This window comes from Petaurus breviceps, unplaced genomic scaffold (assembly GCF_028583685.1).
Source record: "Petaurus breviceps papuanus isolate PSGF00001 unplaced genomic scaffold, PetGlider_PUasm1.0 174, whole genome shotgun sequence".
Taxonomy (NCBI): Eukaryota; Metazoa; Chordata; class Mammalia; order Diprotodontia; family Petauridae; genus Petaurus; species Petaurus breviceps.
In genome coordinates, this window is record NW_027185761.1 from 52,389,000 (window position 1) to 52,416,563 (window position 27,564).

A 27,564-nucleotide genomic window follows, 5' to 3' on the forward strand; every position below is an offset into this window, starting at 1 on the left:
GCTCCCCAGGAGATATGTATTAATGTACAGGATGGTGTGTTTACTAGGCAACGTGTATGTGTGTGTGTGTGCGTGTGTGTGTAGGTGTGTATGTAATAGGTAATGTGCATAGGATGGGGAATTTTCAAATCCTTTGGAAATATTAATGTTAGCTACTGACAAAAATAAATTCACTTTGTAAAGTAACTTGTCAACATGAAAATACCTCCTCCTACACGTATTACCCAGACATTTGTAAACAGTATGTTTTATAAGACCTTAAAGACAGCAGGTAAAATTGTCTTTGCTCACTTGTAAAACAACCCACAGGTAAGTAACCTCAAGTATACAATATTTTATTTGACTAATTAGTCATTATGTGTCACCCTCCACCACTGGGAGCCTGTTCTCCAACTGCCAACTCCATTTCTTTCTATCTGGGTGTAACATAAACATCACTGACATTGAGTCTTAGCATAGACCATCTTTCCATGTGACCCTAGAGTTCTTGTTTCTGTAATGGGCAATCATCACAAACCCAAGGCATTTCGGGTCTCCCTCATTTTCAGACAGCAAGTCCTTTTTCATTGGCCAGCCAGTCAGGTATCCAGAAGGCACAGCCAAAATCACTTTCTTTTCATAGGACTTCAAAGGACCATGTTGTGGGGTCTTGCTTTCCCCAAGTCAGACAATAAGAAGACAAAGGTCTACAATGCACTAAAAATAATCTGAATTTAGGTTTCATCCGTGTAATCTCAACTACTGCTGGAGGGATAGAGTTAATATCCTTCTTGGTCCAGCAGAGAATTCCTTCCCTCTATCCATATGTGGTTCGATCAATGAAGAAGCATTTATTAAGCACTTAGTACATGCCAGACCCTGTGCTAAGTGCTTGGCATAAAGGAAAAACAAAAATAGTCCCTGTCCTCAAGGAATTTACATTCTAAAGGAGACAATGTCATATATAAATCAGCTTTGATCATGCACAAAGGGCGCTAATGAGTTTATTTAAAGTATTTACAATCTCTTATGATATAATTTAGTCAAGAGAGAAAGTATCCCATGAAATCAATATCAATTTGATAATGGCTACCAAACCACAGAAAGAACAAAAGCAATTAATAAAGGGGTAAAGGAAGGGAAGAAAGGTGAATAAGCATTTATATAGTACCTACTATGTGCCAAACACTTTTTTTTGCTGATAATACTTCATTTGATCCTCACAACCACTCTGGGAGGTAGGTACTGTTATTATCCCCATTTTACAGTTGAGGAAACTGTGGCAAACAGAGGTCAAGAAACTCACCCACGGTCATACAGCTAGTAAGTATCTGAGGGTAGACTTGAACTCAGGCCTTCCTGACTCCCGTTGCAGCACTCTATACACTGTGCTAACAAGTTTTTATTAATTCATAAACTCCTACTACGTGCTCAAACTGTGCTGGGTGCTAGCAACACAAATATAAAAAATGAAACAATCCCTATTCATGAAAAGTCCACAAAGCAACCCATTCCCCACCCCCAGAAAAGAACCCTAGTAAGGCCAAAATATACTTATCCTCCCTTCACAAAAAAAAAAAAAAAACAATAGTACTGAAGCAAATAGCTCTATTTCCTGAGGAATTAAGCTAAATGCTAATTAACTCTGCTCCCCTAACCACCCAAGATATTAACAGGGCGAGGAGGAGGAGGATATGATGGAAGGCTTTTTTTAGGATTCTATTGAGAATCCAGATGGACTCAATTCAAACCTCCTCTTATAAGGGTATCTCAGCATGCACGAACACACACACACACACACACACACACACACACACAATCCTGGGATTTAAATTTTTCAGGTTAACCTAGCAATATCTGACAAAAAATAGTAGCAGGCAAGCACTGGTCTCTTTCAGAACATAGCACAACCTATTAGCTGTGTGACTTTGGCCAAGCCACTTAATGAAGGGATTGTATGAGATGACCTCTGGGGCCCTTCAAGCTGTAAATCTATGATCTTATGAATATTCTTTTTGTGTTTATAGCCTTTTTCATCTTTAATAGCAAAAGAGTAATGAATTCTGGCATAAGCAAAGACATCAACCAACATTTAGTTACAACACTTCCCCAATAATTTCTTAAAAGAGATACTTTCCCCCTAAAATGAGTTAAGTGAGCATATTAAGGAGGGTTTATTTATCCCCCCTGTTCACTAGGAAGGATTGTAGTAGCTATGGCCATGAGAAACCATGTGTCCTACTAGAGTTCCTGAAAGTATGGTTAACCCCACACATGCACAGCTTTTTTTTTTTTTTACTGCAAGAACCCTATTGAACTGCTCTGACTTAGCCTCCCTTCAGAAGGACTCCAATCCAATCAGCCTGCCATGAGAGAAAGGTAAACAAAGACAATGTTCTCTCTAGGACCCTAGTGAATTGAGCAATCACTGATGTTAACACTGGGACAGTGTTAACAATGGGACAGTCACACCCAGAGATTTTTCTATCCAAAAAGAATTAACATTTTTTCCAGTGCTGCTCCTGCCCTGCTTGAAACAGCCACATCTTCCAATTTGGTCTATTTTTTAAAAATTACTCCAATGAAACTTTAATACAAATGTTACCCAAGAAGACGATGTTTACCAAAGGACTCAGAAGCTCTGGACAGTGAAGACGTGGCCCAAATGTTCTGTAAGTTGGGTTTCTAGGTAGTCTTAGCATAGGCAGAAGTTTGGTGGCATACCATGGCCGCCCAAGGATGCTGTCTTTAGAGAATGCTCTTGTGGGTACAAAATGTCACTATCACTCAATTGGAAATAGGCAACAGCATATTTCTGAAAATCCAATGGGCAGATGCCGAGCTGGAGCACTGTTGTGTCACAATCTTATAATAATTTTTTAAAGTGGCTTCATGGTTTGCTCACTACTAAGGATGTAGCATTTAACATTTGCATGGGATTTTTTTTAAGCTGTTAAATTATTCTGGGATCTCTTACCCACTAGTTCTAATGGCTACAACACTCACTCAACATTTGCAATGAATTTTAACTCCAATTCTTGTACTGCAGAAAATGTAGGCCGCTTAATCACTCCTGCCAAAAAACTAGAAGACACAATACGCCTGGCGGAATTAGTCATTGAAGTCCTCCAGCAAAATGAAGAACATCACGCAGAGGTGAGTAGCACCACTGCGCGGTGGCCATTGGCATCCCCTAGAAACAAGTCTCCCTGTGGTTTAGAACACTTTTTCCCCACATGCCAAGTGTTGGAATGGAAGTGTCGCCATATTCCTTTACACAGTCGAGCTTTCTCGAACATGGTTAAAAGACAAAGAGACTTTGACCCAGAAGGTTTAAGAAGGTAATTCATCTTCAAGAGTGGGCTGTGGTGTGTCCATTTGGACACCATTTTCTGACATTTGTAGCCCTTGGCAGAACAAGGTAAGTCTAGCCCAGAGGCAATGACTCCCAAATTCATTCCATTCTCCCAAGGTAGAGTTGGTCCTGGGGTGTGTATTGCTCCTTTTTGTTGCTGGTGGTGATGTTTGTGTTAGTCGTTTGTTGTGTGAATACTAGGCAGTGTTTTCTAATTTGTCACTGAGCTTTGCTACCGTACAGTAGACTCTTTATTTGTTTTTCTAGTTTACCTCGGGTTGCTAATGCTGTGACAAGATGGATCTTATTCTGTGTTGTTCATCATGTAGGTTTTCCAACACACACCTCAATCAGTAAAGCTTGTCATCATATCCAAAAGACCACTTTTTTGGTATTTTCAATGCCACAGAATGCCAGCTCTAACAAAATCCTAAACCTGTCAGGAACTAACTGCATAGGTCTAGCTTTGTCATTAAATCCATTCTGTCCCAACTGCTATATGTCCCAACTCATTTTAAAACTCAGATTGAACAATGCTCTCTTTGGCATCCTTTTCTTGAATGACGCACTTTCTCTCTCTTTCTCTTCACATTTAGATGGGTTGCATTAAAGGCACTCAGTAAAAGCAATTTCACAGTCACCTAAAAAGATAACTCCACCGTCTAATGAACATTGACAGTACAATTCACTAATCTCTGACATACCCTAAATCCACCAGTCCCAACTAATGCCTGATTGCATATTTAAATTTCCTCCCTATTTTTCTACTGTTCATTCATTCTTGGATGATCCTGGCAGGGGAAAGAGGTATGTGACTCAAACTGAATGAAACAAGTCACCTACTGTCATACTTCGTGCATGCCCTCTTAACGCAGTGTTTTCCAATGGGATTTTACCTGGGCACTCCTTGCTTTGGAACTCTGCCCCCTCCCCCAAAGGAATGTAACAGCACCTTCATATGGACTGCTTTGGGAATTGGTTCCCCTCCACAGAAGCGTAAATGTGGGGTGGCGATCTGGTCCATGCATGAAGCAATCAGTAAATTGATAAAGGACTGCAGTTACATCCCAACACAACCCTACCTGCCTGGACTCTTTCCTTACTTAGCCTGTCGTATTTACCTGTGTTGGTCTGCACTCACCTTTATTATGCCAGATGAGTAGTGAATTTAGTAACCAGTAGCTAGTTAGAATGGTACTAATCTTCTTATAATATTGTCTTTATGTGAATCATATATACGGTATTTATATATAGAGAGAGTGGCCAAAAGCAAATATTTTCTCCCAAATCCAGGTGGAAAGCCTTTATATTTCCTTATGATTAGGAAGATGATTCCAAAGGAATGTCGATCTTTGCACAGCCATAAGGAATATACCAGAAAAGTGAATAAAATCCACAGGATTGTTGTTGGGTTTTGTTTTGGTTTTTTGAACCCTTGCCTTGCTCCTCAGGCAAGGCCTACCCAAGGTGACTTTCAATGAAGTTTTTTTGTGGTTGTTTCTTTTTTTCTGAACATGAGTAAAGATCTTTCCATGTTGGCCATGCTATGGATTCAAGTGTCAGCAAGAGTATTCTTCACGAGAATGTAGGAGGTTTTCCCAGTTCTTCCTTAGTTTGAGGAAACAGAAAGCTTTCTCCACCATGCCAACCCTCATGAGATACCATTATTTTCAGTATTTCATTGTGATGGTTCGTGAATATTAAGGGAAACCATGAGCCACATTGAGTTCTAATTGAGTTATTTTAAAAGTCCACCTCTGGTATGAGGGAAAAAATATGCAGTGACATTTCACAAACTGGTATCCAAAGAGATACCAGAAAAAAGCTGAACCTTCTGGGAAAAGCGTGATTTTTGAACATAATTTTTCAGGCCCCTAACCATTGTCCAGAACTACCTTAACAAGAATTGTCAAAAAAACATCTTGCTTTTACATATTAAAAAATCACTCTCATAGATGATTCCATGAGAGAACAAAAGTAAATTCACAGATTTTTTCAGAACTCTAAGATTTGTACTCAGGACTAATGATGACCAGGGTGTACTTTGGAGATCCAGAAACTGAGTTCACTTATATAAAAAGACACTTAATAGTACTCACACTTAAGCAAAAAATATCCTAGCCAAATTGTAAACCTACATAACTTCATTCAGTTTTATTCATCGAGCCCCTGGCTCTCTGCTCAGAACCATGCTAGCCTGGTCCTATAGGAGGGCAAGTTCTTGCCTTCAAGAAGCTTATAATCTAGTTAAAGAAATACACAAAGAACAGATGGTTTGTTAGTGTGAGAGTTTCTGCCACAAATGGAGATGTGCTCTCTCTTTGACATAGAGGCCAAGTAATAGTAATATTTATTATCATTACTATTGCTATTGTTATGGGGATAGTATTACTATTTCAAGGGAATAGTATTATTATTAATAATAACTATTATTATGGGAATAGTATTACTATTTCAAGGGAATATTACTATTAACAGTACTGATAATAATAGCACTAACATTGATAGCGTACCTGCTATATACCAGGCACTGTGCTAAGTGCTTTAAAATTATTATCTCATTTGATCTTTGCAACAACCCTAAGAAGTAGGTCCTTTTATTATCCCCATTTTACAGATGAGGAAACTGAGGCAGAGAGCAGTTAACTGGGTGGCCCGGGATCGCAGAGCTCCTTAGTGTCTGAGGTTGGATTTGAATTCATGTCCCCTCTGTGCTCTGTGCCATCAGTCCTGAGGCAGGATTTGAACACAGGGACCCCTAACTCCACAATTAGCATCCTACCCATAATGCCACACATAAACATATAACTTTGCACATGAAAGGCAGCACAGGTGACAAGTGATAGAGGATTTCAGAGTGGGGAACAAATCGCTTCCAACCAGGGTACAAGTTGGTATGGAGAAGGTAAGATTTGCATGGGATTGTTACCAATGGAACTATGATGCCCAGTAAGATTAACTGAGAATCTATTTTCTTTGGACCTTCCTCACTATGATTATTCTCTGGGAAAGTGTGATTCCATTATGTGAGCAGCAAATTCTCCCCAAAATTAGTAAACTGGAACATGGCGATTTCAGCATTGTAAGGTGATGCCAGACCTATAAAAATGCAGCATAGATTCAATGTCTCTCCCATCAAATGACCTCTCAAACCATTTTAAATTCCAATCTCAATGCCCCAGAAAAAATTCAGAGCAGCCAAGAATGCCCAGCACTGTAATCTATCTCCACAGTAGCATAAGCTTTTTGTCCCATATGTTGTCTCGGCCTCCTCATTGGATTCTGCTCTCAGAACCTCAACAGGGAGAAATGTTATTTTAAAAAATAATAAACTGTCCTGTATTGTTGCTTTTCTTTTTGCCCAATCTCTCTCTCTCTCTATGTATACGTATGTATATGTATATATGTATTTAGGCATACAAGGGTACATATATACATGTGAACATGTGTGTAAGATATACAATACTTCATTTTGGGGTGATTGTGCCTATAAAACACGCCTCCTTTTCTTTGAAAATATTTTTAAAAGCACACAGGTAAGCAGTTGGGAGGTAAAATGGCATATTAACAGCTTGGAAGATGATTTGAAGAAGCATTGCTCTATTTCAGAGTAGTTCTAACCAACAATGAGTTAGAACACATACAAGAACTGCATTCTCTTATACGAGCAGAGTAACCAACTTTTCCACAGCAAGCATGAATTTATTAAAAGCCACAGCCACTGTCCTAGGCACCACGGTTACAGAGACAGGCATGAAACAGGTTCTGAAATCAATGAGCTTATAATTCCACCATAAAGTGAAAAGCCAGGCTGTTGGAGGAATGAATCATGCACCCTCTGTATTCACTAGGATGGAACTGGAGTTTGTATTTCTTTGGGTCGTCCTCCCCAAATAAGTCATTTGTGGTTAAAGAGTTCCCTATTCCCCCCCCGTCTGCCTCTCTGTCTCTGTCTCTGTCTCTCTCTCTGTTTCTCTCTGTCTCTCTCTCTGACTTTCTATCTCTCTCTCCTTCTGTCTCTCTAACATACATGTGCATACAAACACATACACAAAACACAACATAACACACACAATATTATTTATGTTGATCCTGAGAGCTTTTATAGATTGGATTGGTTGTTGGATTTGCTACCTAAAAATTTCACAGTATTCCAAGCAAGCTGGTACATTAGGAAATAAGCTTAAGAAAAGACATGTTGGTAAGAGTATCATCACTCTGGAACTATTTCTTCAATAATGAATTAATTGTCAACTATGTGCTGAGCCTTTTACTGAATGCAATCTTAGATGTCACCCCTGGCCCTTGAATTCATAACGTAAAAGGGAGATATAGGCGAGACCAGAGCAGGTTTAAGCAAAGGGAAGGGAAGAGTGATAAGCATTTGCACACTGCTTCCTATATGCCAGACATTATACTAAGTGTTGTTTGCCTTTTCATTTGAGTGGAGAAACATTCTATTCAAAAGGTTTTCCTTTCTTGTCCCCTAAAACAAATGACATCTTGTGGGTGTCTTGGTGTCTTTAATTGTTTTTTTCTATAGACTCACATAATCTCAGAATTATAAAGAACCTCAGAGTTCATTTAACCTACCTTTATACCTGCACACCTGAGGGGCAATCCACTAACAAGTGTTCATCTTACCCATCTTACCTCTTCTTGGAGATCTTTGGTGATGGGCAAACTCAGAACCTCCCAAGGCAGTCCCTTGTTTCATTTTAGGGCAGCCTTTATTGTTAGAAAGTTGTACTGAGGTGAAACCTTCTTTTGATTTATATCACATTGTATCATAAAGCTAACCAAGAGACTGACCAAAAATCCTAGAAAATACCATACTTCAATCTTTGAAAGGGACTTTTGCTTTTTAAGGGGGCCATGGATATGCAGTCTAACATGGGGTAGGGTGCAGTTGGAAAGTCATCAGACCTGGGCTGAAGGGTGGGGAACCTGTGACCTCAAGGCCACATGTGGCCCTCTAGGCTCTCAAGTGCAGCCATTTGATTTTGGATTTGGCCAAAGTGTTGCACTTGAGGACCTAGAGGGCCACATGTGGCCTTGAGGCCACAGGTTTCCCACTTCTAAACTTGGCATTTAGATTGTGTCTTTCTGAAAGGGGATAATAAAGCATCAAAGGGGAAAATGGAGGGTTTTTATCCATGCTGATTATAACCAGGTATCCAAAGAGGAAGCGGTGAGCCTTGGGGCTCTCGTCTCTCTGCACAAGTATCCAGTAAAACCTCATTCATTCAGACCCCCTCTGATTTAGAATTTAGGGTAATTCCAATTCCTACAATGTTCCTACTGAGGCAAGAATTTGAAATAATTCCTTCTTCTGTCAATTGTTAAGACCACACTAGAGAGTAAAAGGATTTTAGTCGATGTTCTTAAACCAATGTATAAACAAAGGGGAAGTGTTTTTGCCAATGTCTTTGTGGACCTGGTAACCCATTATTGAAAGTTGTGTTGTTCAGTCATTTCGGATATGTCTGACTCTTCATGGCCCCATTTGGGATGTTCTTGGCAAAGATACTGGAATGGTTTGCCATTTCTTTCTCCAGCTCATTTTACACACTAGGAAACTGAGGCAAACATAGTTAAATGACTTGCCCATGGCCACACAGCTAGTCAGTGTTGAGGCCAGATTTAAATTCATGTCTTCCTGCCTCCAGGCCCATCACTCTCCCACTATATCACCTAACTGCCCATTATTGTAAGTTAAATGATATCTAATCAATGAGTCAATTAATCATCAAGCAATGATTAGAAACTACTTTGTATGGTAAGAGGCAGCATGGTGTGTTAGGTAGAGAGTCAGCCTTGGAACAAGGAAGACCAGAGTTCGTCATACCTGTAACACACACTGGCTAGGTGTCCCTGGGCAGGTCACTTAGCATCTCAATGTTCAAGTCAGCTCACTAAGACTGTAAGTATCAGAGGAGGGAGGTCAGCCTGCATGGGTAGAAGAGGGTTTTCACTCTGGCGAATTCCCTATACCAATGAAAACATAGGCCAGACCCCTGCCCCTTTGTACCAGCACTGTCCTAAGTGCTAAGAATACAGTAAAAGTAAAATCCATGTGGTTATGGCATATAATATTGATTTAATAAGAGTTGTATTTGTCCACTTTTCTTCACTCATTTTACTTGTTAGTGCCAACTTACATGACTCAGAATTATATCAGTGTGATTAAAATTCTGTTCTTTTAAAATATCTTCTAACTTGAACTTATGAGTATGGGACTGGTCTCCTTCATTCCCCTTCCCCATGCCCATAATTATTCTGAACCAATGAGGTTTTACTGTGTGTTAAATTGAAACTATAGTTATATATCTCCAGTCAAGCAGACCTTGTAGAATGGTCCATGACTTGATTTTTTTCATTTAATTTGCAAACCAGCCCCATGTTGATAAAGGAGAAGTAAGTAAAATGGAATTTCATGAAAGAAGAAAGGCAGACAATCTGTCTCTTAGTGGCTGTTAGAACATTCCCAATAACCAATAGGTCTAAGAAGAGCTTGGCCACTGAACAGCCCGTTTCATTTATGGAATTCTTTTCCATAATCATCTTTCATGTTTCCAGTCTCCTTCCCATCTTCTTTTCGGGTGAATGCTCAAAAGTGTTTCGATGTAAATACTTTCAACCACTGGGGGCAGAGGGAGGGGGGAGGCAAGATGGTGGGTTATTTTTTTTCTTCTGCTCTATCACTTCCAAGTGAGCCCACGAGGTCCCACGGACATCACCACTCATGCTGCATGCTCCCTTGGCAGAAGTGATTACTAAACATGCATGCATGCCTTCGAAGTACATTCACATCTGACCATGGCTGATGAGAATGTCACTCCCAGAGACCCTGCACAATGATTTCTGAGAATCCACGTGCATGAAAATGAGTTACTTCACTGATATTTTTTGGTTTTCAATGTACATGTGTTTCCAATCCCCAACCCCCACACCCTTAAGAAAAGTAAGTCGTAATCTCTCTATGTTTCTCAACTTCAGCCCATTGTTTCTATGCAACAGATAGGAAATTGAAGACACTCCCTTCCCACCCCCACCCTGACTACTTAAAGGCATATTAAAGACACAAAATTGAGTGTAAATATTGACAACAGTGGATTTACATGGCTTGGTGTTTACCCTATGTGAAATAACAGAAATAGTTCCTATCAGTGGAGAAATGTGAGTAAATTAGTTTGTGTGAGATTGTAGACAAACTCTAGACATCCTAGAAGCTTAATTATTTTGAAATTTCAAATTAGCAGAAAACCCATAAACACAGTGAAGAAACTCCCGAATTTCGATACTCACGAACAAGAACTAGCCAAGCACACTGGTCAGTAGCATGACTCAGAATTTGTAGCATTATTGTAAATTGAACAGAAGTTTTGTCTACCATCCCGTCCACCACAACCCCTGCCTGCCCTAGTCGTCTTGACCCTCCAGGACATTCCTGAAATAAAGACAGGTGTTGCCTTTGTGCTCTGCTCTGGATATCCAATTGTATTTTAAAAGAAAGCTGTTCTCTTTACAATAAAACTAGCGACCCCTTTGGATGCCCACTTAGACCTGAACAGCTAAAGGCTTGCATTTGGGGGGCCTCAGGGAAAGATAGAGACTAACGATTTCTCTACCTGCTGTTCCTCTGCCTAACTTCAAGGCCTTTGCTTGGTGGTCAGACTTGATGGTGGAGCATGCTGAGACGTTCCTGGCATTATTTGCAGTGGACATGGATGCCGCCTTGGAGGTGCAGCCCCCGGATTCATGGGACAGCTTCCCACTTTTTCAACTGCTCAATGACTTCCTCCGTAGTGATTGTAGGTATTATTTTCTATAATTCTGCTTTCCTAAATAGATAAGAAGGGAGCAGTAGTAGATGGATTATGATAGCCTATTGTTGCTAACATCAGGCTTTGTGCAAATGCCTGTGGGCATACTCTGACAGAGTAGAAAGCACATTGACTCGAGAGTCTGGGGATCTGGGTTCAAATTCTGCCTCTGATACTTTCTAGTGAGACCTTGGGCAAGTCACTTAACCTCCTTGGATCTCTGTTTCCTCACCTATAAAATGAGGACAGATGACCAAGGAAAGTTCCTTCCAGTTTCAAATGATTCTATCATCTGCAGGTGTCCATTCCCCTTCCTTAGCATTCAATTAGAAGGTGACTCTACCCAGTGGTATGCAAAGCTAAAGCAAAGCATGAAAAGAAGATGTGGGGAGTTGTATGTATATGTGTGAGGGCATATGTTTTTTCCCTAAGCAAGGTAACTAATTTTACGGTTTTTACATTTGGTGTTTTTCATCAAAACATATCTATCTTCTAAAGGAAGAGGAACTTCCAGCGAAAGCCCATATTAAATTAGTGGGGAGGGGGGGAGAGATGGAGCCGTACAGGATGTTCCTTCTCTTTGGGAATGTGGTGGGGGGAGAAGAGATATGCAGGGAAGACATAAGAAATGGTGTGGGATTTTGTTGTTGTTTTTTTAAAGGAACATGACTGTTTTTCTTTTTGAAAGGGCTACACAAATGGGTAAGATTTTTTAAAAATTCAGTCTTCCTTCCAAACAGATTTAAGGATGAGTTCCAAGGCCGTTCTTATGTTTTGTTTTGTGTGTGTGTTTTTTTTTCCCTTTTCTTTTTGGCTTCCCTATCGGCAGCATGTTTATTGTATGAGACAATGCCTCTGCTCACAGTCTGTAGGTGGCTAGCATGAAGGCGGGTTCTCATTCCACTTTTACTTGTCTGTTCTAGATAACTTATGCAATGGAAAATTTCACAAACACCTGCAGGACCTGTTTGCCCCACTTGTGGTTAGATATGTCGATCTGATGGAGTCTTCAATTGCACAATCAATTCACAGGGGCTTTGAACGGGAATCGTGGGAGCCAGTAAAGTAAGGATACCTCCTTTAATACCTCAGAGTTTGGGTGCAAATGGATGGAGAGCCATGCAGAGCTGGATTAGCACTATAATTATATATTATGTTGTCACTCTAACCAGAAGCAAAAGCCTTAGGGGATTTCTATTACCATGTTCATTTTGGGTTCCTGTGGTCCAATGAGCTGGTTTCAAAGGGCTCGTGAAATCAATTTATTGCTTGAATTAATTTTACTGCAGATTTGGCCACAAAAAAAATGAAACTTTAAATATACGTATTTTTCTTAATTTTGCTTTAACATCTTATTCTTATAGAGTGGAAGATCCCTAACTGGTCTATTGTGACCCACTGGCCCATCTTGAAGGCCAATTTGATTGCAGGTGCAGCCATATATATCCCTTCCCCTGTGTAGCTCTTGGACATTTGGTGAGGGGCAGGAGGAAGGAATGTTGATCTGGTTCAAAGCTCCCAATCTGACCTTCACAAACTACCCTTCTATGGAAATTGGGACCCTGCTGTCATTTCCTTTTGTGGGTTTGGAACACAAGTAATGCCTGTTTTTGGTTTGGATTTTTTTTTACTTCTCATCTTGGTATTCATGATAGCTGGTATGTTCCAATTTGTTGAGTTAATCTATGTCAAAATTCTATGATGGGGCTTCATCTGGATGGTTTTAAAATTTAAGGAGAAACCGTAGAGGAACACATTGGGCCATTCCAAGAACTTGAGGAACTGAATGTTCCCAGTCTCCGCAAGAGTTCTTTCCCAGGGAGTAGCCTTATCAGCAAGTAACTTTCTCATTTTTGAAAACAAGGTCCAACAAAGCTTTTTGGTAAGATTAACTGAGAAATCGAGACAAAATCAGCATCTCCATTTTCATCAAGGCAACAGAAATGCCCCAGGTCATCCCACTTAAGATAACCAGGCTGCCATAACCTGTGTGCAGATGCCAAAGGAAAATATTAGCAATATAATATACTCAAATTTGTAGCTCTCAATGTAGCCCTGGCCTTTTAAATACAGGAAACTGATGGGTTTGACGACATGGCACAAACCAGCTTTTTTTTGTTTCAAATTTAAATCAAATCTTATTTTGCCTCTGAAAATATCTTCTAAGTGGGAAAGGTGAAACTGGGTACTATCAACATTTTCTAAATAACACTGGGTTACACATAATCATTCACTTAACTTGAGCTTAATTTAGGAGAGGATTACATTGATGTTGTACAAACACATGCAAATAAATCAGTTGTATCCATTAACACTTTTTCAGGGGGCAGAATTGTGACCCTTGTGAAGTCTTAAATATACTCAACCTCTGTTACAGTAAATTTGGTACTTGAAACCTATTTTCTCAGTCCTCTCATTGTAAGTAGAGGTGTGGTTCTTGCATTTTAAGATTTAAGTTTTGAAAAAGAGAAATTAGCTTGAGCATCGGACTCCAGGGATGGCCCGACAATTTAGAAGCGAATATCACTTACAGACAATAGAATGAGACCTTAAGTAGGAAGTGTAAAACATTTTCTCTTATTAAGATCTGGTTGGTGACTATAGCTGTCTTCTGTGGGCTCCATGCAGCAAGTGGGGGGAGAGGAAGAAACCTGAAAATAACAACTAGAAAAACAAACTGAATTAAGATGATATCAAGTCATATGATTTGGGTAGTCACGGAAGCTAGCCCTCTGATTCATGAACAAAGTACAGATGAAAGGGAGCAACTTCATGGCATTAAACAAAATGAAATCCAGTAAACCATTCTCAGAAATGTAGGGGTACCTGTAGAAATGTATGTCTCGACAATTGACACCACGTGAAGATGATTGAGGAAGTGTGCTATTACTAATCCCCTCTGTGACCATTTGGTACAGAGTTTTTTAATGGGGATATAGTTTACCCATTTATTTGGGGATTTTATTTGGGGGTGACATTATTTGATTTTTTTTGTATATGTAGTGAGTGTTTTTCCTCCAGTAAAGAATTTACATGCCCTTCGTTATGCTTATTCTAAAATAAGAAACAAGTGTAAGTCAATAGGTTTGATTTTCTGAATGTTGTTCTACTCATTCATCTAGCTTTCTAACTCTCCCTTTCTCTCTCCCATGGTTTCTATCCCTCTCTGTCTACCTGACCTTCTCTCTTTGTCTCTGTCACTCTGTCTTTTTCTTTCTCTCTCTGTCCCTATTTCTGTCTCTCTTCTCTCTGCCTCTCCTATTTTCTTCCTTGCAAGTTTCTGTTTTATGAATGTATATTTTTAACCTCATTCCTTTAAAAAAAAAAAAACTTGGTAAGACATTTGTTTCTTATCAGTCTTTCAAAGAGAAGTTCTCTATGATTCTGGTATGCAAATGCTAGCAATATATTGATTTTATTGTGACACAATAGAGTAGCTTCCTGTCTCTGACATATTTCATAATTTGTACCTGTGGTGGTAAGGGGAATTGAATAAAGTAGCTGATTATTTCCTCTCTTAGAAAATTTCAGACATCACCCCTCTCCTCACCCCCTTTGAAAGAGTTGCTGGGGAATGAAAAGAACCACGTAGCTGATGTCTTTATTTAGAGTCTCCATGGATTGGTATCACGCTATAATATCATGACTTCCCAACCACCCAGAAGTTTTCCACAGTAGAACTGACTCTCCCTTCCCCCCCCCACTCCCAAGAGCCTGTAAGTTTCCTGGGGATAGGAATTGTATCTTCTCCAAATGTTTTGTCTCCTCTAGCAAATAGTACTTAAGGATAAGTCATTGTTGAAGGGCTGTGTGGAATACTGGATAGAATGCAAAAAGACTTATGTTCAAATCTTGCCCCTAACTCTTACTAGTTATGTGACACAACTTCTCTGATTCTCAGTTATCTCATCTATAAAATGGGGGTATTGATTACATGTTACCTACCTCTCAAGTTTTGGGTGGGATTTTTTGAGGCTCAAATGAAAGGTTGCATTAAAGAAAATACTTTAAATTTTAAAACACCTCTTTTAATGTGACCTAAAACTTGTATGACACAGTAGAAAATGTCCTAGATCTGGAGTCAAAGCACTTGGGTTCAAATCCTGACTCTAATGTGACCTTGGGTGAGTCACATCACCTCCTGTGACCTTTGTTTGCTCATCTATAAAATGAGGGAGTAAGCCTCTGGGATCCTTTTCAGTTCTGCATCTATGATCCCATGATCCCAAGATCTCCCATTTGTAAATCTAGGGATTAATTTTTTTTCTTTTCCCCTGCTAAGAGGCAGAATTGTCTGATGATTAAGGCAATGACTTTAGAATCAGGAAATCTGGGTTCAAATCCTGCCTCATGTTACTAGCCATAGGGAAGTTGCTCCAACTCTCTGTAACAGGCATCAAGTCAAGTCAAAAAGCATTTATTAATATCTCTTCCAACTCTGAGGCTATGCAATCATTCTCTTTGTCTTGTAAGGCCCAGTTGGCTTAACATAGCTGATGTCTCTTGATATTCCATTCCTAGATAAGATAGAAGGTCTGTTTCTGGAGCCCTGTACTAAGAATAACATATAGTTTTAGGGTTAAGACCTTAGGAGATCATAAATTTCTACCCTTTCATTTTACAAATAAAGAAACAAAGGCAGAGTTGGGACTAGAATGAACGTGGCCCTCTTGTCATCCAGGCACTCTTTTCCACTATACTGTAAAACATCTCCAGGAAACTCTAGAAAACCTCATTAATAAAGATTTCAGAATCATGTCTATAATGTAACTCTTTAGACCACAGTCAATGTGTACTGAATTTTCCCCTCAAAATATTCTCTCTCCTTGTCAGAGATATGTGAGACAGGGATTAAAGTTACTTTTGTACTCAACTTGTGGTTTTGAATGTGCCTTTTGCCAAATGGTCCCTAAAGTGCAAATAATAGCAACAGTCAGTCAATACACATTTATTAAACACCTGCTATGTGTGCTAAATGATGAGAATAAGAAAAAAAAGTATAAAAGGCAGCCCCTACCGCCAAGAAGCTCACAGTCTACAACAGCAACAAAAATGGGTCATTTTACATATCTCTTCCCTCAAAATATCACCCCACGAAGTAACCTATACAAAAGTGATTCTCTACCCTTTAGACAAAATATCGATTAAAGTAACATAAGATGGAAATTAACTCTATTACTGAAGTAATGCTGGAGAGTTGTGCTGCTACTTACTATTTTGTGACCTTTGGTGTATTCTACCACTTGTACGGGCCTCAGTTTCCCCATCTGTCAAATAAAGATTTTGGACTATATACTCTTGAAGGTCTCTTCCAATTCTAAGGCCAAGGATCCTCCATATACATGGCACCCGTTTACAGTTGGCACAGCCAAGTACACATTCTATCCCAAAATGATGCATGGTGCCAATTCTGCCAAAAGTCACCCATCTGCTGGTGCAGTGTATGTTTTGATCTTGAGGCTAAAACAGAGGACAAATGAATTTCTCAACAAGTTCAGATACACATTATGTTTCCCTTGACTTTATTCTAAAATATCTCTCACAACCAGCACCTCTCCCATTTGATTTTTAGAAGTGACCAGATATAATCAAAAGTCAGCCTCAGTTCACAGTGTCAAGTTAGCCATCACAAAGATATAAAGACAGGTCACTAGTCTCACCAGTGTGGATAGGCCCTCCACGGGTTCAGATCACAATCCTTCAACATTTTTCTCCTCCTGTGGAATTCTTGTCCATGCCTTACTTAGAGTCCTCCTAAGAGGATCCAACCAAAATGCTGGAAGTCTTCAGGGCAGAGGACAGCAGGAAAGGCAGTGCTCTATGCCCATGTCACTAAAGGACATGATGAATAACATGTACTGTTGCATATACATATATATGTACATATACATATACGTATACGTACACGTACATGTATAGGTATACGTATACATGACTTAACTACCATATGACCTGAAGAGAAGGCACATCAGTGATATAGTGAAAACAAGGGAAAATAGATGTATAGACCAAGGGCTTCAAAGGTAGATTCCTAAAGAATCCCTCTGGTCCATCAATCTTCCAATTAATTCAATTCCACAATTATTAAGCACCTACTATGTACAAGACATTGTGCCAGGCACTGGGCACATGAAGACAAGATGAATAACAGACCCAACATGCCCTCTAGGGGGTTCTATGGTCATCAGGAAGGAGAGAGGGAGATATTTGTACACAGAAAAGCAAATAGGAAATAATTTGAGAAAGAGGGCACCAGGAGTCAGGAGGGCCAGGTAATACTCCAGGTAAGAGACTGGAGACCAAAGGGCAGATATGGGAAACAAATTAGGAGCTTATCAAAATAGTAGAAGTGATAGGTGATAAGGGCTGGAATGAGGGTGGGATCCTCTTCGAAGAATGTAAGGAAAAGCATGGACAACAATTACACAGAATGAAAAGGTATGGGTAGGTTGTGGTATGAACACATGAATGATGAAAGGCACACATACATTGCAACCCTGGGCAGAACCGACACTGTCCATCCCTCAGTTTCACTACTTGCCTATTCATATATGTCCTTAATGATGCCTTCTAGGACACTTTCCATATTGTTGTAGTAACACTAGCCTACCTTCATCTCTCATATGCCTCTTAGACTCTTGCAATTTCAATTCCTCTAATTTTGCTGAAATCTCATGACTCACAACCATTGAGCATCACTGAGAAGTTAGTGAGGGTTTGGGGGGTTGTTTTTTTTTATTTTGTTTTGTTTTGTTTTTAATAGGAGCATTGATAGCAGCATCCAACCTGGGCTCATTGAATACTGAGTACTAAGTAATTTCTCAGTTGCCATCCAATCAATCTCTTCTTTGTAGTCAATTCTTGACTCAGCTTATTGTCTATCTGTTGCATCTTTCATAGAGGAGGATGGAGCAGAGATAGAGAAGGAGAAAGAGAGAGAGACAGAGAGAGGAAGGGGTAAAGGGAGAAAGGAGGGAAGAGAGAGAAAGAGTAAAGGAAAGAAAGAGAGAGGAAGAGGGAGAGACAGACAGGCAGACAGATGGAAGAAAGGGAAGGGGAGAGAGAGAGAGGGGGGGGGGGTTAAGTGATCTGTCCAAAGGCTTCCAGGTAGTTGGTGCCAGAGGCAAGATTTGAGCCTATATCTATGATCCAAGAATCAGTGTTCTTTCCCCTGGGTCACACAGAAGGACCATTTAGAGAACATCTTAAGTGGGGAGCTTTCTTTTATTTTAGCTTTGAACTCACCACTGGTGAGCAGACATTTCCTTGTTTTATGTCTCACTTTATCTGGATACTGTTTGAATGACTGAACAAAGATATGTCTGCTTTGGGAGCAGGGGATGGGTAGAGCGAAGTTAACACTAGCCATGGCACATACCTGTCAGTCACCTGACACTGTAAAGATGTGGGTCCTTTGTAGAAAACTACAAAAAAGCAACCTATTCCTTTTCTCTGTATTGAGCCTCTGAGCAGGTAGGGAAACACTGACCAGACTGTAAAAATAATGAAAAAGGGGTAAAAAAAAAAGGGGGGGGGGTCTGATGTCTTCTTGTTACCTTTTCTTAAAGGTGGGGGCAGAGACAGACCTTTCCTATTTACCATTCATTTGGAATCTTCGTTCTGTGGAAACAACTCAAAAATAATTGTCTGCTTTTAAATTTGTGCCAGCCTCCTCCCAATGCTCCCCCACCCCCAGCATGGCTATGTAGTCAGGTGGATGACTTCCCAACTCCATCTAATTAAAAGTCATTTCCACTTCCTCTCAGGGCATATCAAGCCCTGTGGTACTTCACCATTGTGAGCCTTTTTCTTAACCTCCTCAGCTACTGGGATGATTGAAAAATAATTCAATTCAATTTAAGAAGGGGTGATTTAGTACTTACTATTTGTGTGGCATTCTGATAGGCACTAGAAATTCAGAGACATAAAGTAAACTGTTCCTGTCCTCAGGGAACTGACATTCCACTGGATACAGTGGTAACATATAAATAGACAAGTAAATAAAGAGATCGTAAAAATAAATACGAGTAATTTGGGGTGGGGGTATACTAATAACCAGGGTAGGGGTTCTTAACCTGGGTTCTATGAACTTTTTTAAATATATATTTGATCATTGTATTTCAATATAATTGGTTCCCTAAATAATCCTATATATTCTATTTTTTGTATTTAAAAACATTCAGAGAAGAGGTCCGCAGACTCCAGCAGACTGTCCAATTTGTCCACGGTACAAAAAAAGATTAAGAATTCTTACATTAAGGGAATATGGAAAGGAGGGAGAGCCTGAGCCAAGCTTTGAAGAGAGCTAAAGATTCTAAGAGACAGAGAAAAACAATCCAGGCATGAGAGGCAGATGCGTTATTCAAGAAATTTGGAAATCAGAATTTTTGTTAGTTTTCTTTTTTAAAAATTGGGTTTCCATTAAACTAACAAGTTTAAAAACATTTAGAGGGACAAGACATTTCTGTATGTGAATCTTCATTTCTTGACTCCGGTATGAGCTAAAGACTTAGAACTGGGGATGAGGTGGGGGAACAGACCCACATAAAAAGACCCAGTTCATGCCTTCAGGGAACTAAGGGTCTGAGGAAGAAGAGATTATCAAAAGCATTAAAAAGAGCTTTAATTTTTTAGAAAGCATATACTTGCTCCATTATTTACAATGCAAAGACATTCTTTGCTGTCTCTCTCTTCCTTGATTAAATGATAATACACATATCAATAGGAGAAAAAACCACTTTAAAGTCCTTTTGTGCCTGAATGAACCAAAAAGACCAGAGTCTAAGAATGTTATTTATAACACAGTTCTCTAGTCCAAGGACAGCATGATGGTAAAATAGAATGGAAATTCCAGCCAGCAAATATGTATTAAGTTCCTATTCCATGCAGAGCCCTGGTCTAGGTGCTGGGTGGAGAGTCATTAATCGCTGAGCATTTATTAAGCAAAGAATGGGTTGTGCAGTCTGCTAGGCACTACAAATCCAAAAGGGAGACAGACTCTGTTCTTGGGGAGCTCCCGTATTGCTAGAGGAGTAACACATGAACAACAAGAGTGTCAGCAAACACAGGATGTGGACAAAATAACTCAGCGGCACAGGGGAGGGGTGCAGGAGAGCATAGTACTAATAATAGGGGCGTAGAAAACGTCTCTGGAAGAAGGTGATGCTTGAACTGAATCCTTCTAAGTGGGAGAGGTGAGAAGGCAGAGTACCCAGGCATAAGGGAACAGTCTGCAAAGAACAAAACAAAACAAAATAAAACAGAAACACAGAGACAGGAGATTAAACTGTGTCCAGGGACTGAAAGAAAGCCAATTGGGCTAGGATGTCAAGTGCATGGAAAATAAAGCGGCCCTAACCTTCAAATAGCTGTCATTTTACTAATGTGTCCCTACTCATTCTGGCTGGTATGTTCTAAAATCAAAGCAATCGTTTGATATTTTTAACTGTCCATGAGAAGCATGCATTATTTGGAGATTCCCAATTGTGATACTAAAGAAACGTCATAATGGAATTATTTTTTTTATATGATAGCTGGAGAACTTTTTAAAATAACAATTTCTAAGAATAACAATTTCAACAGATTAAGGCAAGATTAATAACTCACATTTCTCTAGCACCTGGCAGCTTTACAAAGCAGTTTCCTCAGAACAGCCCTATGAGAAAGGTCGTAGAGGAATGTTATCCCCATTCCACAGATAAGAAAACTGAGAATCAGAGAGGGGAAGAAACTTGCCCATACGCAAATAATAGCATTTTCCCATTCAAAAAGAGGACACCCCCATTCACATGTGTATTAGTAAAATATTGTGCGTTATTTAGAATTGCTTACTTATTAGGATATGCTATTAATATCCAAACCAAATATTAATAATGTTATTAATACACTACATTATTTTGCTAAATAAATAATATTTTATCATTTCTAAAAGTCTAGCATCATAATGTGTTGTATAAAGGAAATGTTTCCATGTGAGTACAGCTCAGTATTCCATTCCAAATGTCAGATTTTACTAATACAGTATGTTTTGTTAATAGGTCTATTTTTGAATTTTAGAGTGGAAAACAAAGCTCTTTTCTGACTTGTGCACCGACCATCAAGCTAATTTGTGTAAATTAAGTTGCGTTTGCATACATTTGTACGTTCTTCATTCCTCGCTGCTTTTCATTTACTCAGCACTGACATTTGTAACTTCCCAGGCTACCATCTCTAAAGATTCGTTAATTCCTCTATCATTATGCACTGCGTGTCTTGCTTAATGATCACATTTGCTTATATAGGCTGGCACATGTCTCAGTGGAAACAGTGGATGGCTTGGTTACAGAGTAGTGCTTAAGTCCGGGAACCATCAGGGACCAAACACAAAGATAAATAAATTCACCAGCACAACAGGAAAACATGAAAAATGTCCTCCCTTGCACTCTTCTTAGGTTTATAGAGGCCATCTAGGCCACCTCACTTGTTTTACAGGTGAGGATACTGATGCCCAGGGCAGAAATTGACTTGTCCAAGGTCAATTAGGCAGTATCAGAGGCCAAATTTTCATCTGGGTCTTCTGACTCCAGAACTAGTATTATGTGCTGACATTACATTTTTTCTATTGACTAATCATTCTTACTCTCAAATCTCAGCATGAGGGAGAAAGAGAGAGACAGAGGAGGGAGAGAGAGAGAGAGAATTCCCATTACCCATTGGTCTCTTCATAATGGGAATCACCATGGACATAACTCTGGTTCATCTAATTCACTGCAAACAAAAACTAATGTCTTTTGTGTATGTTAGGACTAAAGTCATGCTTATAATTGTCTGTAACAAGATAACTATTAAAATAAAATCACAATAAAAGCAAATGTCCAAGCATCTACAAGATCTGAAAAAGGACCCAGAGAACCTGTGATCGATGGGAATCTTGCCAAGACAGCCCAGAGTCAGTCGTGACTCCTCCAGGAGTCCTAGTTTGCAGTGCACAGTCTGTCTAAGGCAGAGCTGGCTTGGCAAGGTACACCATCTTCTTAAGGAGAGCCGAAAAGAGAGCCCCGACTCTTTGCCAAAGGGCTGTCAGCCCCGCTTGAGAGTAAAGGCAGGGCTCTTCTCAAATGCAGCCTTGGCTCTGGCTTTTGCCTGGCTAAATTAGGCATCATAGAAATGTTCTTATAGATTAGATGATTTTGCCAGTCCTATAGCATTGTATGACATCACTCCCTACTCCTACTCCACCTCCCACCCACCCACATATCAAAAGAGAGAGAAAGACAGGGAACGAGAGAGATAGCAACACAGAGAAAGAGAGCCTTCTTTTGTCCTTATTGTTGGTTCCTCCTTTGACAATAAGAAACCATCCACCAACTGGCCTAGTCTTCATGGGAGGAACAAACTCTGATCTAACAGTTTAAATCCATTTTTTTCTTGCTGTATCTAAGGACTTAGTATTTTTAAAAAGCTTTTTTTTTTTTGGAATACTTTACTTTCCAATCCCACACATTTCTATCTACTTCAAATTGGATGAAATTAACCTCAGAAAAGACATTTTCCTTTTCTTTTTGGTCTTTGTAAGATTAGACAAAGGTCAACCATTTTTCTTAATACTTCTTAAAAAAAAATCTTTTCCTATGCTCTGGCCTCACTGCTTCCATATTGCCTTGGAACATAGCAGTCATAGCTTTCAATTTTTGCCTGTCACCTTTAAGGTCTCCACCCTCCCCCACTGATGCAGGTGAACAGCATGTTATTTATTATCTGTTGCCATTGGACTCAAGAAATGCCCAAGACAATATTGCCGTGAGGAATCAATCTATCTCAAAAGCTAAATAACTGTTGACAACCTCTTCATGAAAAAAGCAAGATGAAAAAGTTCCTTTTTAATTTTTTTTTGTCTAATCAATGATTTAATTGGTTCTAGGAACTCCCAATGAGGAATGCATTCTACCAGTGCAGATTGCCACCTATTCCACAAAGTGTAGCTTTAGATTCTTGAGCGGAGCTGAGAAGTAACTTGTCCACAGTCATATAACCAGTAGGTGTCAGTGGTGAGACTTGAACGCAAGTCTTCTTGACTTCAAGGATGACTCACTATCCACTATGCAATACTGTCTCTAAAACTGTTTCAGTATCTCTACTAATTCCAGCAACTTTGAGATCACCAGCTATGAGGTTCAGGGCTAGTAATAACAGTCCATCCATCTAAAACTAATTATTCTTTTGATCTAGAAAGGACCTTAGAGGAGAGGTCACTTACTCCAACTTCCTCATTTCACAAATAAGAAAATTGGGGGAGAGAGGAAGGGAAATGACATGCCCAGGGTCATACAGTAAGATCTAGGGTCTCCAGACTCCAAAGCCAGCACCTTTTCCACTGTGCTATGCATATTTGGTACCAATCAGGTTTTAGATCATCATTGTCAAGATCTGGAAACAAAAGCCAATTCCCAAAAGGCGAGGGAAGTATGTGATCATTGTACGTGGGTGTCGATAAGCTCCCTTCCAATTTTGACTCATTTTTTTTTGTCAGTCAATGTTTTTGCCGTCTGCTTCTGAGTGCTAAGCCCCAGGGAAGCTTCCTATACCTGTGGCTCCTTGCTCTCTGATGTGTTGATGTGTCTTATACGCCCTGTTGTCTTCTTGTCGACTTAACTAATTGAGTTACAGTTCTCCCCTGCTTCTGCCACATCTACATTGTCATTGTGATGGTATTTTTTTTCTTTCTGTCTGTTTCTTCCACAGGAGTTTAACCAGTACCCTACCCAATGTGAATCTACCTAATGTGAATCTACCCAAAGTACCCAATCTACCAGTTAACATCCCTCTAGGCATCCCACAAATGCCTACTTTTTCGGCACCGTCATGGATGGCTGCTATCTATGATGCTGAGTGTGTATTCAGTCCACATTAGCTCTAATTTAAATTGAAGTGATCTTGGCATGGATATGTATTGTTTATTTCTATGCATCCTATGTAATTTCGAAACAGAGATGGAGACAGATAATTAGACATATTTTGCTGATCATACAGAGACAATATTGTTTATTTCTGGCATGCATGGTGTTTGTAAGGAGTTTTCTATATCCAGCACTAACAATTTGTCTTACGCCCACTGAAAGCTTGAGGAGCTGACTTTTACTTCCAGCCTTTTACAATAGAATACTGTTTGTTTGTTTTCTAAATGGTGCAGGTAATAGGAGCACATGGAAATGTTCATGTGGAAGGTCACAAGAGACCTTTGCAGTGACTTGGTCCCTAGTCTTGACCAGTTGCAATTCCATTACAGTGAACCATTTCCCTCCTGGATGACTTTGTGATTCTTAGGCAATCTATTCACCAGGGAACATGTTTCAGAATGGTAACAAGCTCTTTGGAGTAGATCATTCTTGCTAATGATCTATATCATTGAAGGGAAGACCCATGTCAGTGATGTCCAGAATCCCTAAAGTAGAGATTCACAAATTAGCCATTCACAAATGGCTAATAGTTAGTAATGAATACAGAATATGAGCAGTAAAGAAGGTATCATTTAAATAGTCCTGAAATCAAGCAGCATCGTTATTTGGAAGACCTCACTTTACAATCGCCTTCCCAAAAAAAGGATTAGAAATGGTTATTCTCTTTGGCATAGACAATCAAATGAGCAAGAAATACTTTCTAGAAATTTTTGTAAGCATATTTTCTAGTTTAAGAAATGAATCTTCTCATCTTTTTTTCCCCCTAACAAGGAGAACCAGTACTCCCAAATTCTACCCCGTGGAAATGAAATTAGAACCACGTGTACAATTTAATAAGTGAATAAGGCTTAGCCATTCTGTACCCTGCTTTGATCCTTTTTCTTACACCACTGCTAATTATAGGCCCAATAAGCTTTTCCTTGAAAGAAGAAACTGGCACATTTTCAAAGGGAAGTATTTTAATCAAAGAAATTAAAAAATGGCTTCCATAGGACACTGATGTTGTAATATCTCAAAATCACATTCATCTAGGTAACCCTGCACTAGTTTGAGGTGTCTTGTTTTGTTTTGTTTTTAACAGTCCAAGGAGAGAACAAGGCGTGTCAGTTATAGCCATACTTGGAACCTTTTTTAAAACTAAACCTTAAGAGAAAAAATGCTATCTGGATAAAATAACAGTGGAATGATATGATCAATGTGTCTGATTATCTTGAGAAAAACAACTAAAAATCTCCCAAAACTTTTCTTGGAACCAAAACCATGAAAGAAACCCAAGCCATATCCATGCTAAGATGACAGTGTTAAAAGTTAGTTTAGGCAGTATCTGTTACAAAAATTAAAAATACTTGAAAGCTTTTATTCCTTCCCTCTGTGCATGCTCTGTGACATTGTTTTTTTGAAAAGATATGAATCAAGACATGATAATAAAGCAGATAATGGTCTCTGTTCAATTAATTAAGGCATGAGTGGGAACACATTTTGGGAACTGCTAAGTAATCAAAATAATTTTGGTGCTATTGCCTTAACATTAACAGTTTATCTCAAAAATAAAAAGAAAATATTCTTTTCCTCATGTCAAAACTTAATAATAAGCTCTTCAAAAGAAAAAAAAACCCTAGAAGAAATTTTCCGAAACTATGAAACCAGATGGGTGTCAAAATGTTGTTGTAATAAATACCAATCATTGCATTCATATGTACTTAATGATTTAAAACATACAACCATGCAGTTCCAAAACGGGGCTTAGACTAGTCAAAGTTGTGGGGTGTTTTCCAAGCATAGGATGGGGGAAAGGCTGAACTTCCACACACAGTTAATTCCTTCATTTAAAAAAAAAAAGGAAAGAAAGAAGGCCTCATTTCACAATCACCCACCAGGAAATGCCTGATTCTATATCTTTTCATGACTCTAGTTTCCTTTGATCACTTTTCATTCTAAGGACATGTTTCCATGTTACCTTCTCCTTTGTGTCAGAAACCTCTAGTTACTGATTCCCAGCTGGTCTGTCTTTGAGAACTTCCCTTTTGTCAGCCCAGGGTCCAAGGTTCCCCTTGGCATGTTGGGAGTTTGGCTCCCTCCCCCTGCAGTAGTCATGTATGCATCAGTTGTATTTGCCTCTGAAGCATTAACTCAATGCAGCTGGCATCTGTCACAATAGAAACACCCACTCTCATCTGTTTCTATAGACGATGTCAGAACAAGTGGTAATGCATGGTGTGTTGGACATCTTATAAATTACGGTGTTAGCATTCGTGGTATGCGAGGAGGGGGGGATGGCATCTCTCAGAGCTCCCACTGTCCTTGCTACGAGAGAGAGGCTAAAGAAGAGAATGGCAAAAAGGTGAAAGGTGGAGCCTTTTCTTTGTACCCATTCAGTACTATCCAGGCCCAGAGTTTGCTTCCCCAGGTGAATGTTTTTTAGATGCCACTGTAAAGAACCACAAGGAGACTGATGGCTCAGTCAGTACAGGGGAGTGGGTAAAGTCCATGAGCTGGTGGAAGGGCTCAGGTCTTATCGCTGGTCCAAAGCATTTGCAAATTATCCCAGTCACCTCCCCAGCTCCCAGTCCTGAAGTTGCCTTTGCAATAGCCTGGTCTAAGTCCAAAAAACAAAGAGATCTTGGATTCAAGATATCTCACTGGACCCAAGGTCAATTGATTCACCCAGGCCCCTTATGAGACAAAGCATGTCCTCGCTCACCACTTGTTAGCACTGTCCTTTACCTGGCAATCTGAAATCTCCAAGAGCCCTCCGGTTTGGAGGGGAGCGGAGGAAATGCATGGCGCTCTGAATCTGGATAACTGCATGATGCTGACATGTAGTTATTATCGATCGAGATTTTTCTATCTCAACATGTGGCCTTCATGTGAATCATCACATATGTTAATGTGGTTATTGAAAGAAGGCTGATTTTTACCATACACCTCTCCCCTAGTCATTCTTCTAAGGCAATATCATCTTATCTTCTTATTGGTCTGGAATGATTTGATTAACCCAGCTGACTAGGTAAATGTATGGTAAAACTCAAAATCCTGCTGGTGGAAATCCCCCCCGCCACGTGTTTTGTATGTTAGAGCCACTGTTTGCCCCAAGCACAGCTGTTGGCGTGATCGGGTTTCTTCAAGTCGGGAGCACGTGATGACCTTTGCTTTCTTCTGTCCTGCCAGTAATGGATCAGGCACCTCTGAAGATCTCTTCTGGAAACTGGATGCTCTGCAGACTTTCATTAGGGATTTGCACTGGCCTGAGGAAGAGTTTGGAAAACACCTAGAACAACGCCTGAAACTGATGGCAAGTGATATGATTGAGTCCTGTGTGAAAAGGTAAGCCTGGGCCCCTCCAAGGCTTGGGTTCAGCCCACTGGCTTTATCGGATGACTCAAAACAGATTCTGATGAGGTATGAGAGAGAGAGAGAAAGAAAGGGAGAGAGAGAGAGAGAGAGAGAGAGAGAGAGAGAGAGAGAGAGA

General features: G+C 39.7%; 1 protein-coding gene across 4 annotated transcripts in view; it reads left to right on the forward strand.

Moving 5' to 3' along the window:
* CADPS (calcium dependent secretion activator) overlaps positions 1 to 27,564 on the forward strand; it is a 567,121-nt gene that overhangs the window by 441,041 nt on the left and 98,516 nt on the right. For 2 of the 4 annotated variants that reach the window (XM_069084192.1, XM_069084193.1), the window contains 5 exons: positions 3,029 to 3,135; positions 10,992 to 11,148; positions 12,084 to 12,225; positions 23,881 to 24,027; positions 27,264 to 27,419. In XM_069084192.1, the coding sequence (XP_068940293.1) occupies positions 3,029 to 3,135; positions 10,992 to 11,148; positions 12,084 to 12,225; positions 23,881 to 24,027; positions 27,264 to 27,419 (709 nt within the window). Of the gene's footprint in view, positions 1 to 3,028; positions 3,136 to 4,132; positions 4,142 to 9,730; positions 9,752 to 10,991; positions 11,149 to 12,083; positions 12,226 to 23,880; positions 24,028 to 27,263; positions 27,420 to 27,564 lie in introns of all 4 variants that reach the window. The other 2 variants (XM_069084197.1, XM_069084194.1) reach the window with 2 other exon arrangements.